The sequence below is a fragment of the Oryctolagus cuniculus genome, chromosome 6 (genome assembly GCF_051225735.1).
Source record: "Oryctolagus cuniculus isolate XC-2025 breed Fujian yellow rabbit chromosome 6, ASM5122573v1, whole genome shotgun sequence".
NCBI lineage: Eukaryota > Metazoa > Chordata > Mammalia > Lagomorpha > Leporidae > Oryctolagus > Oryctolagus cuniculus.
In genome coordinates this window covers 65167400-65181705 of record NC_142872.1, presented here as the reverse complement: position 1 = coordinate 65181705, position 14306 = coordinate 65167400, and the positions used below count along the sequence as shown (strand labels likewise).

The 14306-nt window shown below is 53.8% G+C and overlaps 2 protein-coding genes across 6 annotated transcripts in view; one reads left to right on the top strand and one right to left on the bottom strand.

The window, feature by feature from the left end:
- Positions 1–10901, top strand: part of PHYKPL (5-phosphohydroxy-L-lysine phospho-lyase) — a 27066-nt gene extending 16165 nt beyond the window's left edge. Inside the window, exons 9-14 of one of the 4 annotated variants that reach the window (XM_051843700.3) lie at positions 3393–3461; positions 4855–5009; positions 5289–5378; positions 6778–6908; positions 7552–7617; positions 10506–10901. In XM_051843700.3, coding sequence (XP_051699660.1) covers positions 3393–3461; positions 4855–5009; positions 5289–5378; positions 6778–6908; positions 7552–7595 — 489 coding nt within the window. In that variant the 3' untranslated portion in view covers positions 7596–7617; positions 10506–10901. Of the gene's footprint in view, positions 1–926; positions 1156–3392; positions 3462–4854; positions 5010–5288; positions 5379–6777; positions 6909–7085; positions 7250–7551; positions 7618–10505 lie in introns of those variants that run through there. The other 3 variants (XM_051843702.3, XM_051843701.3, XM_051843704.3) reach the window with 3 other exon arrangements.
- HNRNPAB (heterogeneous nuclear ribonucleoprotein A/B) lies at positions 8395–14306 on the bottom strand. 2 transcript variants are annotated; one of them, XM_051843706.3, is made up of 8 exons: positions 14072–14306; positions 13737–13983; positions 12905–13073; positions 12116–12274; positions 11831–11962; positions 10057–10174; positions 9253–9393; positions 8395–8997 (listed from the first exon to the last, which is right to left on the bottom strand). In XM_051843706.3, exons 2-8 carry the CDS (start codon positions 13958–13960, stop codon positions 8927–8929), a joined length of 1014 nt encoding a protein of 337 aa, XP_051699666.3. In that variant the 5' UTR covers positions 13961–13983; positions 14072–14306; the 3' UTR covers positions 8395–8926. The 2 variants fall into 2 exon arrangements, with proteins under 2 accessions (XP_051699666.3, XP_051699667.3); XM_051843707.3 differs by lacking the exon at positions 9253–9393.

The window sequence follows — 14306 nt, the reverse complement described above, 5'->3', positions numbered from 1 at the left end:
AGAGAAAGGTCTTCCTTTGCCGTTGGTTCACCCTCCAATGGCCGCCGCGGCCGGTGCGCTGCGGCCGGCGCACCGCGCTGATCCGATGGCAGGAGCCAGGAGCCAGGTGCTTTTCCTGGTCTCCCATGGGGTGCAGGGCCCAAGCACCTGGGCCATCCTCCACTGCACTCCCTGGCCACAGCAGAGGGCTGGCCTGGAAGAGGGGCAACCGGGACAGAATCCGGCGCCCCGACCGGGACAAGAACCCGGTGTGCCGGCGCCGCTAGGTGGAGGATTAGCCTAGTGAGCCGCGGCGCCGGCCTGAGATTTTTTTTTATTATTTTATCTTGGGTTTTGGTATCTGGGTTCTACCTGCCTTGTAGAATGAACTGAGAAGTATTTCTTTTCCTTTTCCATAAAATTCAGATGAGCTCTTCTTGGACTCTCTGGTGAAAACTCACCTGTAGAGCCATCTGGGCCTTGCGTTTTCTTGGTGGAAAAATTCTAAATTGCTACTTCAGGCCCTTTTTAAGCCATGCTTCAGATGGCGCAGGCAGCACCCTTATCCCAGGGGTGTTCTCACGGTTCTGAAGGCTGGGTCTGAGCTCAGGGCATCAGCGTGACTTGAGTCCTCTTCAGGTTGCAGTCAGGCAACTTTCTGCTGTACCCACACAATGGGGAGAAAGGCAATGGAGCTGTGTGGGAGCAGGTGTTGCGGCCCAGTGGGTTAAGCTGCCTCCTGCGACGCTGGCATCCCATATGATCACTGATTCCAGTCCCTGCTGCTCCAATTTCAATCCAGTTCCCTGCTAATTCACCTGGGGAAGCAGCAAGAGATGCCTAACGTGGGCCCAGTGCTGTGGCCAGTAGGTTAACACCCTGGCCTGAAGCGCCAGCATCCCATATGGGTGCCGGTTCTAGTCCCGCCTGCTTCTCTTCTAATCCAGCTCTCTGCTATGGCCTGGGAAAGCAGTAGAAGATGGCCCAAGTCCTTGGGCCCCTGCACCCACAGGGGAGACCTGCAAGAAGCTCCTGGCTCCTGGCTTCAGATCAGCACAGCTCCAGCCATTGCGGCCATCTGGGGAGTAAACCAGCGGATAGAAGACCTCTCTCTCTGTCTCCACCTTTCTCTGTAACTCTTTCAAATAAATAAAATAATAAATCTTTTTTTTTAAAGATGCCTTACATACTTGGGCCCCACCACCCACAGAGGAGACCCAGATGGAGTTCCAACCTTCTGGCTTTGGCTTGACGTTGGCCATTGTGGCCATTCGGGGAGTGAATCAGTGGATGGAAGATCTGTCTCTCCTCTCTCTGTGTAACTCTGCCTTTCAAATAAATAAATCATTTTTTTTTTTAATCATTTCTTTGAAAGGCAGAATTACAGAGAGGCAGAGACAGAGAGAATAAGAGATTTTCCATCCACTGGTTTACTCCCCAGATGACCTCAAGTCAGAGGTGGGCCAGGCTAAAGCCAGAAGCCAGGAGCTTCTTCCCGGTCTCCCACGTGGGTGCAGTGACCCAAGGACGTGGGCCATCTTCCACTGCTTTCCCAGGCACATTAGCAGGGAGCTGGATGGGAAGTGGAGCAGCTGGGACTTGAACCAGTGCCCGTATGGGAAGCTGGCACTGCAGGTGGAGGCCTAACCTCCTACACCACAGCATCAGCCCCCGTTTCTCCTCGTTTCTTTCTGGTCTTCTGACCGAACAGTCTCAGTTGACACATCTTCAGGTAGGCTCATTCTTTCCTGTGCTCGCCCAGATCTGCTGCTGAACCCCTCCCTCGTTGTTTTTCATTTCCACTACTGTGCTTTTCAACCCGATTTTCTGTTGGGATCTTTTTATAATTCCTGTCTCTTTACGGGTAGTCTCTATTTTGGCCTAACAAGGTCAATGTCTAGGCTTCCTCAGGGACAGTCTGGATGAAGGGCTCTTTATACCCTGTGTGTGCACCAGGCTTTCTTCTTTCTTTGCATGCTTCATAGCTGTTCATTGAAAACTGGACATTTTAAATCGGATCATGTAGCAAACTGGGAAATCATATCCCCCTCTCCCCGCTGAGTGTCAGTTGTTGGTGGTTTAGTGCCTTTTCTGAACTAATTCTTATATTTTTCATTTTTATTCGAAAGGCTTAGACAGAGTTATTCCATCTGCTGATTCACTCCCCAAATGCCCACAACAGCTGGGACTGGGCCAGGCCAAAGCCAGGAGTCTGGAACTCCATCCATGTCTCCCATGTGGATGGCAGGACCAGAGTAGCTGAACCATCATCTGCTGCCTCCCAGCAGGTGCTGCGTTCACAGGAAGCTGGATCCGACATGGAGGAGTCAGGGCTCAAGCCAGGCACTCTGATGAGGGATGAGGGAGTCCAGGTGGCATCCTAACCACTGCACCAAACACCTGCCCCCGACCTAATTCTAAGATGTTGTGGGTACTGTCCTGTGTGGCCAGTGTAGTGTCTGCCCATTTAACTTAGTGATCATACAGAGATAGCCTTAAATACCTAGCCCCGATGTCACTCAGCCAGTGAGCAGGTAACTCCACCTTAGCCTCTTACCAGCCTTTCATTCTGTGAGTTCGCAAACAGTTGATGACTGTTTCTGCCAGGGTTTCTGCTTTCATGGAGATTTTCATGGTGGGCAGAGGCCTTTTTCTGCCACTTTCATTGGCCTCACCCAGTCTTGTTCCTATTTATATTTTTAATATGATTCCATTTCATCTCCTTGCAAGACAGAGAGATGGCCTGTATCTGTTGGTTCACTCCTAAATGGCTGCAACAGGCAGGGCTGGGCCTGGCCGAAGCCAGGAGGCCAGGAGCCTGGAACTTCATCTTGGTCTCAAGCACTTTGGGCCATCATCTGCTCAAAAGATGCATTAGAAGGAACTCGGGTCAGGAGCAGACGCAGGGCTCAAACTGATGCTCCCATGTGGGATGCGGTGCCCCAAACACCAGCCTAAACCCACTGTGCCACACCACCCACCCTTCTCGTTCCCGTCTCCTTGAGATTTGCTTTTTCTAAGCTTTAAGAATATTCTTGGCCGGCGCTGCGGCTCACATGGCTAATCCTCTGCCTGCAGCGCTGGCACACCGGGTTCTAGTCCCGGTCGGGGCGCCGGATTCTGTCCCGGTTGCCACTCTTCCAGTCCAGCTCTCTGCTGTTGCCCGAGAAGGCAGTGGAGGATGGTCCAAGCGCTTGGGCCCTGCAACCACATAGGAGACCAGGAGGAAGCATCTGGCTCCTGGCTTTGGATCGGCGCAGCGTGCCGGCCATAGCAGCCATTTGGGGGATGAAAAGGAAGACCTTTCTGTCCCTAACTCTGCCTGTCCAAAATATATATATATATAATATATATGATAAAATATAAATATATAATATATATATTTTTTGTTTTTGCTACATTGTTATTTCTAGCTTGCCAGGTGTGGTTTCTTCTCTCCCCTGACTCCCTGCGGACTTCCCATCATCTTCCACCTCTGGCAGGTCTGTCTGCTGTTGTCTTTTCACTCTATTTTTCTCTTTTTGGAAAACTATTACCCAGATGTTAGCGCTTCCACTTGTTTGCCATAGGCTTTAGTTTTTTATGTTTGTCACGTCTTCTGGGAGTTTTTTTCTTACCATGATCTTTAAGTTCACACTCACTCAGCTGTACCTGTTCTGTGGGTACCTGAGCAGTGGCTTAACCCCTGTGCCACACCGTTTGTCCCAAATGGAGAACATTTTGAACACTGACGTGACACTCAAACTTCAGAGTTTGGAGCGTTTCAGAAAAGGAATCCTCAACCAGCAGTTCACGATATAGACAAGTGATTCCAAATATTGTTGGGGACATGGGACAACTGGAGTCGTACAGATTACTGGTGGGAATGTGGTATGGATGACTTTGGAGGTTCTTTTATTATAAAGGTAAACACACGCTTGTCATACAGTCCATCAGTTCACCCCTGGGTATTCAGAGAAGGATGAATGTAGGTTTACAAAAGGCTTATGTGTTCATAGGCCCACAATCCAAACGACTCAAGGGTCCATCAGCAGATTAGATAAACTGTGCTGCATCTGTACAACAGAACACTGCAAGGGCATGCAGTGAGCTACTGACACCCACAATAGTGTCAGCAAACTTCAAAAAAGGAGGTGGGGCCAAAGGCAACAGGCACCTGAGAGTACATAGTTCTGTGATGCCACTTGTATGATCTGGAAAAGGCAAAACTGCAGTGACAGAAAACAGGCCAGCTTGGTGCTGGGGGCCGGCAATGGGAAGTGTGTGTGGGGAGTGGTGGAATGTAAGGGCAGCTCCCCAAGGACACATCCCATTGAACTTTACACTTAAAACATATGCAGTTTATTGTATGCAAATTATAACCACAATAAGATGTGAAGGGCAAACCAGGTCTGCAGAACCCCTTACTCCTGAGCTCTCCAATGCCAGGTCCACATTCTAGATCCCTGTAAGACCAGGTGGGAGAGGTAGAAGAAGGGCACCCAGGCTGCCCACGCTGTGCATAAAGCAAAACAAACGTGTGCAGAGCACCTAGTAGTAGTAGTGCCACAGAAGCTAAACCGCCTGCAGACTGATGTGGCTCCAAGGCCACCGGCTTTTGTACATGTCAGTCTCCTTGAGAGGTCATGGGACCAGTGTGAGCTAGAACCTTCTCTGGGTAAACACTGGCTCTGGGACAGGGCCCAGCACACCCTCTCCCTTCAGTCCCTCATCCCAGGGGATGCAGACCTGGGCCCAGACCTGGGTCTGGGAAGGCAGGTTTGCCTACAAGAGACCCGAGAGAACCCCACCTACTCCAGGTTTGTGGCCCTGTGCAGGGGGAATGTGTGGCGGTTCTGCTGCCCGCAGCACTGACTTGTCCTTTGTCCAACTCAGTTTGGGGGCAGTCCGGTGTCCTGTGCTGTGGGGCTGGCTGTTCTGGATGTCTTGGAAAAGGAGCAGCTCCAGGCCCACGCCACCTGTGTGGGCCGCTTCTTGATGGAACTTCTCAGGCAGCAAAAAGCCAAACATGCCATCATTGGGGACATCAGGTGAGGCCTTGGGGGGGGGCAGCAGTCACCACCCAGTAACCAGGCACCCACCAGGAGTCTGGCCTGGTACCTTCCACTCTGCAGAAGTGGCACAGAATAACAGGGAAGGGGAGGCTCTGACAGTGTGCATCTTTCCTATGCCACACCTTGGGCACCCCCTCCCTGGAACCTTTTTCACCATCCTGAGGGCACCCCCAGCTCTCAGCCTGCCCAGTAGGCAGCCAGGCATGCAGTGAGTTAGCAGGACAGTATGGCCTTCTCAGGTGTCACCTTCTCTAGGGGCGCTGGACTCTTCATTGGCGTGGACCTGATCAAAGATAAGGCCACACGGACGCCGGCAACTGAAGAAGCAGACTACTTGGTATCCAGGTACTTTCCAAACAAGGTTCCCTTCTGGGCCATGAACCAGCATGTTTTGTCTCCAACACCTAGGGCCCCGCCAACTGAAGAACCACCCCCACCCACCCTGTTCCAGGCCCCATGGGCCCCTGGACATGACTAGAGGTGCAGTGTGTAGTACCGGGGCCTCTGAGAGGCAAGGGGCAGCTGACCAGCACGTCCTAGCTGGGGTCCCAAGGCCCAGCAGTCAAGGCTTCTGATGACACAGGCCTTTCCCAGGCCAGGAGTGTGGCTGAGGGCTCCGATCCAGTCAGCCCCAACACTGGCTTTCCCAGCAGGGCAGTATCGACAGCCACCCTTCAGGGCAGAAAAGGCTTCCAGCATGGTGGGGGTGCCAGATGAGTCAGCAGCTCAGCCAGCCCATCTCCCAGCCCTGACTTGCATAGTTTAAAGTCTCATTTTTTAGAAATGTATTTCAAAGGCAGATACACATCTTCCATCTACTAATTCACTCCCCAGATGTCCACAGCAGCAGGCTTAGGGCCAGGTAAGGCCAGGTCTTTCATGTGGGAAGCAGCCACCACCTGCTGCCTCCCAGGGCACACAGCAGCAGGAAGCAGGAATCTGAAGCCATCTGCAGCCCCTTTTGTCTCCATCTCCCACCCCTCCCTGCCCACCCAGAAAGCCCTTATTCAGACTGCAGTGTGCATGGACCCATGTTCCTGCTGTTTGTCCTTGGTGGCCTACTAGGCTTCTCAGTCACATCCACCAGCTCACTTCCCCCTTGGGGGGGGGGGGGCTCTTCAGCTGTCAGGTGGCATAGAAGGCACCCAAACTGTTGAATTCTGACCTTTCCTGTGAGGTTGTTGCTCCAGGTGAGGAAATGCCAAGATCAAAGTGACCTACAGCTGCTAGGTAGCAGACTTGACCCAGGCCTGACTCCCAAGTCCAAACCCCGTTCTTTCTGGCACTGCTCTTGTTGGTAGCCAGAACAGTGTGATGTCCGACTCCCCCCAGTGACCAACAGTGAGCATGGAACGTGGGAATGACTCAAGTAGAATCATCTTACTAGAAACAGCCTGGGGGCAGGAGCAGGTGGCTCAAGGACTAGGTTGGGAATACACAGGGCCCATGCACCACACTCTTCTGCCTGTTATGGAAAAGCATAAAGCAGCCACTGAATCACAGAAACCCTGCAGCAATGTGGTGCCATAGACTAAGGTTTGGCTTAATGATGTTTCCTGGCTGTGGGGAGGCCCCTTCCGGAGGGCAGCAGGCTCAGGGCCAGGTGCAGCACACCTCACATCAGGCCTACTGGTGCTGGGCCACTCATTGAACTTTACAAGTTACCAGGAGGGATCTCACAGCAGCATGGCAGGACCCTGGTCAGGAGGCCCAGGCCACAATAAGGACTGTTCTATCCTTACAGACTGAAGGAGAACCACATTTTGCTGAGCACGGATGGCCCTGGGAGGAATGTCTTGAAGTTTAAGCCCCCGATGTGCTTCAGCCTAGACAACGCACAATACCTGGTGGCAAAGCTGGATGCCATCCTGACCGGTGAGCTTGGAGCCTGAGTGGCAGCTGACCATATCTCTAGAACCCACCTGTGGCTTGTGGCTAGTTTCCCAACATCCACTTCAAGAGGTATCACCCTGCTGGACGAGGAGCAGTAGGGACTTAAAGACAGGCCTTCCTGGCCTGTGCCTCTCATTTTCCTTCCTGATCCCTGGGTAGACAGGAGCCAAGCCATCACCCAGCATACTTGATCAAGTTTCAGACAACTGTGTGACATCAGGGGAGCAACCGTCAAGGACTGAGGTGGCTGAAGCTGCACTCCACACTGGAAATTAAGGTTACCCTCAGCTGCTGAACAGCTACAATAAAATTTGCACAACAGATTCCTAATCACCTAGGGTAGGTGGTCAGCCCAGGGCCTCCTCAGATCCATTTAAGCAATGGGGGATTCGACAGGGAGTTTAGACTAATGCCACGGGCCTGACGGGCCTGGTCTGGAGGTCCTGGATGGAACTGAGGGAAGGCTTTGTGCTTTCAAGAAGCTGCTGTTGCACCTGTGTGGGTAAAGGGTAGGAAATGGCACAGCTGGGCTGGTGGGCCTAATCTCCAAATTACCATGTGAGCAACCTGGATACCAGAGGCAGAGAAAGGTGACCAGGTCAGATGGCTTTTGTTATTTTTCCAGACATGGAAGAGATGGTGAGAAGCTGTGAGTCACTGAGGCTCTAGCTCTGAGCCAGCCGCGCTCCAGGTAAGTAGGCCTTGCTTCTCGCTCAAGACCCAGAGGCATTCATTCCCTCACCACTGCAGAGAGCATCAGCAAGCATAACCATTTTAAGGAGCATTTTCATTAAAGTCATGTCCCCGTCCCAGAATGATTTCAACGCTGGGAGGTTTTAGCTACCCTGGGCATCATCCTCCCACTCCCACCAGGAAATCTCCAGAGCACTTAGTATGCATCTGATGGCTAGCACAAGAGGGCAGAACAGCCATCTGCTCCCTCTGTGACTCCTAGGAGAGCAAATGAAACTTGCCTCTCACAACCAGCTCATCTTCAATCTCAGCTGCCAGGCAGATTTGGGGTACTCCAATCTCCCCACAAATAGCCCCCACCCAAGTGGGCATTTGGGGGAGATGGAGCACAACAGATCATGTCCAGCTTCAGCTGGCCCCTGACGCAGAGACGAAGTCTTTCTCATTTTCGTTTACTCTTCACCCCTCCAAGAGCTTCCTTTTAGAAGCCATTTCCTTTCTTGAAAGGGGACTTGTGCCCGAGGCAGGGCACAGTCATCAAAGGAAACCAGCCAAGGATGTGGAGTATGTAGTTGTGCCTGACATGATGCCATTAGATCAGGATAGCAACTCGGAACAAATTCAAAAAGGTCAGTGAGTGGCCAGGCCCTTCCAAGCTGCACCCCAAAATCGGGCTTGACAGCTGAAGGGGCTTGCTGTGGGAGGAGACCCCAGTCCCACAGCACCTGGCCCCCCCCAACTCTGGGCACACAGCATATCCCACACTCACCCAGGCTTGGGGGTTTTTCAATTTTTATTTCAAAAGCTTGGATAGCTTCAATATCCAGGTCGTGGCAAAATCAGGACACGTGTAAAATACCTTACAATACATTAGATTCCCAAAAGGTACCAAAAAGTACAGTAAAATTAACACTTCCGTTACAGGAAATGTATGACACAAATAATATAAAATTAAAAGGTGAAAAAAAAGGTGACACTGGTTTCCTAAGATACAGTTTACTCTTTACAACCAGGGTCCACAGGTCCAGGCTGCAGAGCGGCAGCGGGAAGCAGACCCTCCAATCTGGTTTTGGGTAACCTGGTGATAAAATCAGCCCGTAACGCCGCCCTGGCCTGAGACACCACACGCTGCCTAAAACTAGCGCTCTGGAAATAGTAAACGGGAGAGTGATTTCCAGGGGGAAATTTTAAATAAGATGCACATGGGACAGGCCATAGAAAGTTTGCCAAGTTAAATTTGGTACATAATTGCGTTCACTCCGTATCCAAACCCAGCGTGTGCAGGCGTCGGCCGCTCCTGCCGCGCCTCAGTACGGCTTGTAGTTATTCTGGTGGCCACCACGTCGCTGGCTCTTCCCGTAATTTGCACTACCCTGACCTATAGGGACGAGAACAACAGTAGCAGCTACTGCATACTGAACATTGACCCTGTGCCAGGCGCCTGCCCCTATACTGTAGGGATCACCTTCCCCACCTCTCCAAGGCCAATGAGCTCCAACTCTATTAAAGAGGAGTTCCAGCGGCCGAGCCAGGCCTGTCTGACTCCAAAGTTCCTGCTGCCAGCGGCCCCTGCACTGTCTGTCCTGCCTCCCCTGTGGGTATGAGTGGATAGGTCTCCCTCTCTCCTACTTACTGTAGTCGTAGCCGGGGCCGTAGCCGTAATAGCCATAGGGCGAGTAGTCGTAGCCGCCAAAGCCGGGCCCGTAGCCCTGCTGGTAGCCGTAGCCCTGGTTCCAGTAGTTGCCGTAGCCCTGATTCCAACTCTGACTCTGACCTGTGGGGGGAGCAGGGCACAGGGGCCCATGGACCGTTTAGCACACGTAGGAGCTAGGATGGAGGAGATCCTGCCCTTTGGGTGGCGGGGTTACTATGGCAACTCAGCAGAAGCCAAGGTGCTGCTCTTCTGTAGAGGGCGCTCTGGGCCTGACCCTGTACCTGAGAACTCCAAGCCGTTGGATGCGGAGTTCATTAGGGGGTCTAGCTGCGCTCACTCACTCAAATCACCCTGATTTGCCCCCACCCTCCCTGGCAGTTTGGCCATTAAATAGATGCAGTTCAGGCTTTGGAGTCAGAGGGGCCTGGGATGAAAGGAAGCGCCTGGCACAGCTCTGCCCTACCCTTCTGCCCACCTGCCCATGGGTGTCCCAAGACTCAGGACACCCAGAGCCAAGCACACCCAATCATGTCCCCAGCCCCCTCCATAGTGCAGTGCGAATGGTCCCTCTGCCCTGGGGCCCAAGCCGGTGTGTGCAACAGGGCTCTTCTGTCCCAAGGGCGTGGTAGCAGCACAGCCTCAAGCACAGCCTGGTCCCAGAGAGCCATTCCTCTTACAGCCACCCGTGCTGCACAGCGCACCCAAGGCCAGAGAGCCCCAAGAAGGGCAGACCGCTCCATGCAGGCAGGGAAAGGGACGTATCTTCATCCATGTTCCACTCACCTCCACCTCCACCGCCGCCACCACTGCCTCGGCTCCCCCGGCTGCGGTTCCCGCGGCCCCCAGAGCCGTACTGCTGCTGCTGATAGACCTCCTTGGGCTGGGCCACCTTGATTTCACACTAGAGAGCCAAGAGGGCAGTGGGTCAGGACAGTGACATGAGCACAGGCATCAAGGGGACAGGCCTTCACTGTGACAAAATGCTCAATTGCTCATCAAGTTCACCGTGTAAACAGAAGGCTGAGGCAGGAGACTGCATCTGGCCTAGAAGCTTGCAGAACCACTTAAAACCAAGGAGAACCTTTCCCAACTGGCCAGATACAGGAAAGCAAGCTGCCACCATCAGGTGTCCGGGAGAAGACAGTGGGGGGGTTGCCTCAGCAACCCGGCAGACAAACTCCTAGATGACTGCCTAAACACTAAGGGCATTTTCCTTTGTTTTTCCTCTGCAGAATAAACCCCTCCCACTCAAATACTCTGCTGAGCAGACATGGTGAGCCCGACCTCCAACACACTGATGAAGTGAGCTTCTAGGACTGGGGGTGGGGCTCGCTGGAGCCTACAGTTAGACACTCCCCTTCCTCCGCCCTCTTCTGTTGGGACAGACCAGATCTGTGTTCCTGAAACTTGCCTACCAGGATGGCGGCTTAGGTGCTCCTTAAGTAAATCACAAGTTTTTAAGGCAAGTCCCCTGACACACACCCTCAGCCAAAACAGCAGAAAACCACTTTACACACTGTGCCCCCCACACCAACATACTCTTCTAATGGGCAAATTATCCCTACCAAATGTTATCAAATTCTGTTTTACTGAATTAAAAATACTGAATATAAGGGTTGGCAAAGAAATAGAAAGGCTGAATGACTTGATCAGCTTACCAAGCACGTTTACTGAAATAGCGTGTGGTGCTCTGTAAAAACCTGTGAGGCTTATGTACTAATCAAAAATTTTAACAAGATTTTGGCAAAGTGAAAAATGAACCTACTGAGTAAAGCCAACTAAACACACTGATTTCTAAGACCCACTAGCAGCAGCGTCACTAAAATAGAGCCCTTGTCCATATTCCCACCCATTTCACATTAGAGAAAGGATTCTGTCAGAAGCCACTGTAGCAGTGACTACCGCCCCATCCAATCCCTAATCCAATCTTCCCAAACTCCCAGAGCCCCACCCTACCTATTCTACCTTATCTGGCTGCCACTCCTGCTTACAGAGCCTGTCACACCCTGCCAGAGCCACACCCTCAACTCCCAACTGCCACCTGAAGCCTCAACTGCTCTCCCAGAGTGCAGGAGGAATCACTTACCTCTTGTTGCAGGATCCCGCTTATTGGAAAACAAAACTGGCCCTGAATTAAGCAGGCCAGGACCTTGGAAGCTCTGGCAAGGATCTTTGCCTGGGGCAAAGGTTAACTAAAGCAGTACACCCCAACAGAACAGAGGAGGCAAGCAAAGATTTGGTCACAAAGAGGAAGAAAAGCTCTGGAGCAGGAAAAACTTGAGAAAAATCAGTCAGTCCTAGAAGATTTCAACTGCAGAGACACCATACACTATCACCTCCGGCTTTAAACCAGACACCCAGAGGCTGCTCAGCGTGCTGTAGAGCCACCCCTTCTCTCCTGCTGCTGTCAACTCTGAATGACCCAACTACCTGCCCCAATCAGGACAGCTCTGTTCACTGTGGTTAAGGCCTGACTAAGCTCTTGGCAGCTCTTGGCAGAAGCCCAACCCCTAACTCACACCTGCAAAGGCCAGCTCACCAAGCTGGGGGCATTTACCTTGCTTCCACTGATGGTATGGAACTTTTTCTCCAGAACCTTCTTCACGGGGTCTTCTTCTTTAAAGGTGATAAAAACAAAACCCCGTCTTTTGTTCGACTTTGGATCCATTGGAAGCTCAATGGCCTCAATCTGTGAAAACAGGCAAGGCTGACCACCATCATCACCTCCCATGCCCCAAGGCATGTGGAGAATTCTTAGGAGAAAAGACCCAGTGACTGCCAGAGGTGAAGAAATCCCTGTGGAGGACTCCAAAACAATGCCATTCTGAAGTCTACAACTCACCTCCCCAAACTCGCCAAAGTACTCCCTGATCTTTTCCTCAGTAGCTTCAGGATTCAGACCCCCCACAAAGATCTTCTTCACTGGGTCCTTCTTCATAGCCATGGCCTTTTTAGGGTCAATGACACGGCCATCCAGCCTGTGCTCCTTCTGATCTAGGACCTGTTCCAACAGAAAAGGGTCAGGTTCTAACTCAGCAGCATGACCCTGGGCAGGGCCCTTTCTGAACCCCAAGGCTCCAGCACATGCCTACAAAGTGACCCCAGGCTGATTGCCCAACATTGTTTTTGCCTCAATTGCATCTGGTTGACCTCAACAGTCCTGACTCCTGTGAACCTCTGCCCATATTGTGTGTGCCCCCCACCTTTGGGGTCCCAGTTTAAAGCCCATCTTCTGCAGAAATAAAATAGCATTAAGGGAACGGAAAGAGTTGCTAGCATCAGAACCAGAGCTCTACCCCTTATTAGCTATGTGATCTCTTCTGCTCAAACTTTTAAGACCTACGTTTTTTCCTTGCAAAACAGAGCTAAGTGCCCACCTCACAGCTATTGTCAGCTGTTTTGTATTCCTCACTACTGCGAGTATAGGTACCCAAAAAATAGCTAGCATTATCTTTTTTCCAAGCCACTCCAGCACACACCCTCCACTATGCCCCCCTTATTCTGTTTCTGTCCCTTCAAAAACATCAAGTTCCTAACTCACCTCTGATTTTTCCACAGCACTCACACAAAGCACCGACCACGTGCCCTTAAGAATTCAAATCACAGACTGCTACCACAGCACTCAGCTTACCTTCTCCACACTGGTTGCGTCTTTGAAGAGGATAAACCCAAATCCTCTTGACCGTCCAGTGTTGGGATCCATTTTTATTGTGCAGTCAACGACCTCTCCAAACTTAGTAAAATAGTCCTTTAAATCTTTTTTGCTGGTATCCCAGCTCAGACCACCAACGAACATTTTCCTGAAATTGTAGAGTGAGACACATAGCAGCAAATCTCATAAGAAAGCTGTGATTTTAGGAACGGCCGGTCCTGGCTAAGCGTTCATGCACAGGACTTAGAAAGCCATCGCTCGTGCCCACTCTACACCAGAGCCTCCCTAGTGCGTCTGCCCGCCTTTAAAGGGCGCCGAGGCTCCATGACCAGCCCAACCCAACCCGGCCCCGCACAAAGCCGAACGGGACGCGGCCTCGATCTCGCCGGACGAGCCACCAAGGTGTCCTAGGCGCGCACAGCAAAGGCCCCCGTCCCTCCCCGCCTCCGCCCCGCCACTCGCGGCTTCCTGGGTTCAGCCCGCGGCTCCGCCCCCGGCAGGAGGCGGAGGGAGGCAGGCCCGGCGCGCGCCAACTCCGCCCACGCAGCCGCGCCGCGGCCCTGCGCCCCGCGTCGCCCGGGTCCGAGCGCCCCGCTTCCGGCCGCGCCGCACGCGCCAGCCGCCCAGGGGCGGCGCCAAAGCCGACCGGACAAACTCCGGCCAAGTCCGGGGCGGCGGGCGAGCGCCCGTGGGGCCGGGGCCGGGCCGCGGGGCCGCCCGCCCCTCCCCCCGCCGCGTGGCGCCAACAAAAGGCGGCCCCGGAACAAAGGCGGCGCCCCCCGGCCGCCGCCGCCGCGGCCCGCACACCTACCCCGCGTCCTCCTCGTTCTTGCTGGCGTTGATCTGGTCCCCCTCCGCGCCGTTCTGATTCCCACTCGAGGGCGCCGCGGTCCCGCCTCCGGCCCCCGCCGCGGCCCCGCCGCCGCCACTGCCGGCCCCGGTCCCGGCCGGCGACTCGCCTTCGGGGGCGGCCTCGTGTCCGTTCTCGGTGGCGCCCGTGGTCTCCATGGGCTGCTCCTCACCCGCTTCCGACATGTTAGACCGGGTCGCGGCGGCTCCTGCAACGAGCGGCGGCGGCCGCGAGTCAGGCCGGCCGGCCTCCTGCCCGCGCTCCCGCCCGCCGCCCCGCGCGGCCCAGCCGCTCACCTCGCCGCCGATGACGCCGCGAGGCCCACTCGTCCCCCACCCGCCGGGAAAGGCGCCGCGGGCTCGGCCGCGCTCAAGTTCGCGCTGCCGGGGCCTCCCCTCCGTCCGCGACGGAGCAGCAAGAACCGCGTTCCCTCGGACGCCGCCGCAAAGAGCCCACCGACCCACACCACGGACCAGGCCCGCGAGGTGCCGCCGCCTGACAATGCCGACTCGTGGCGCTCTTTATAATGCC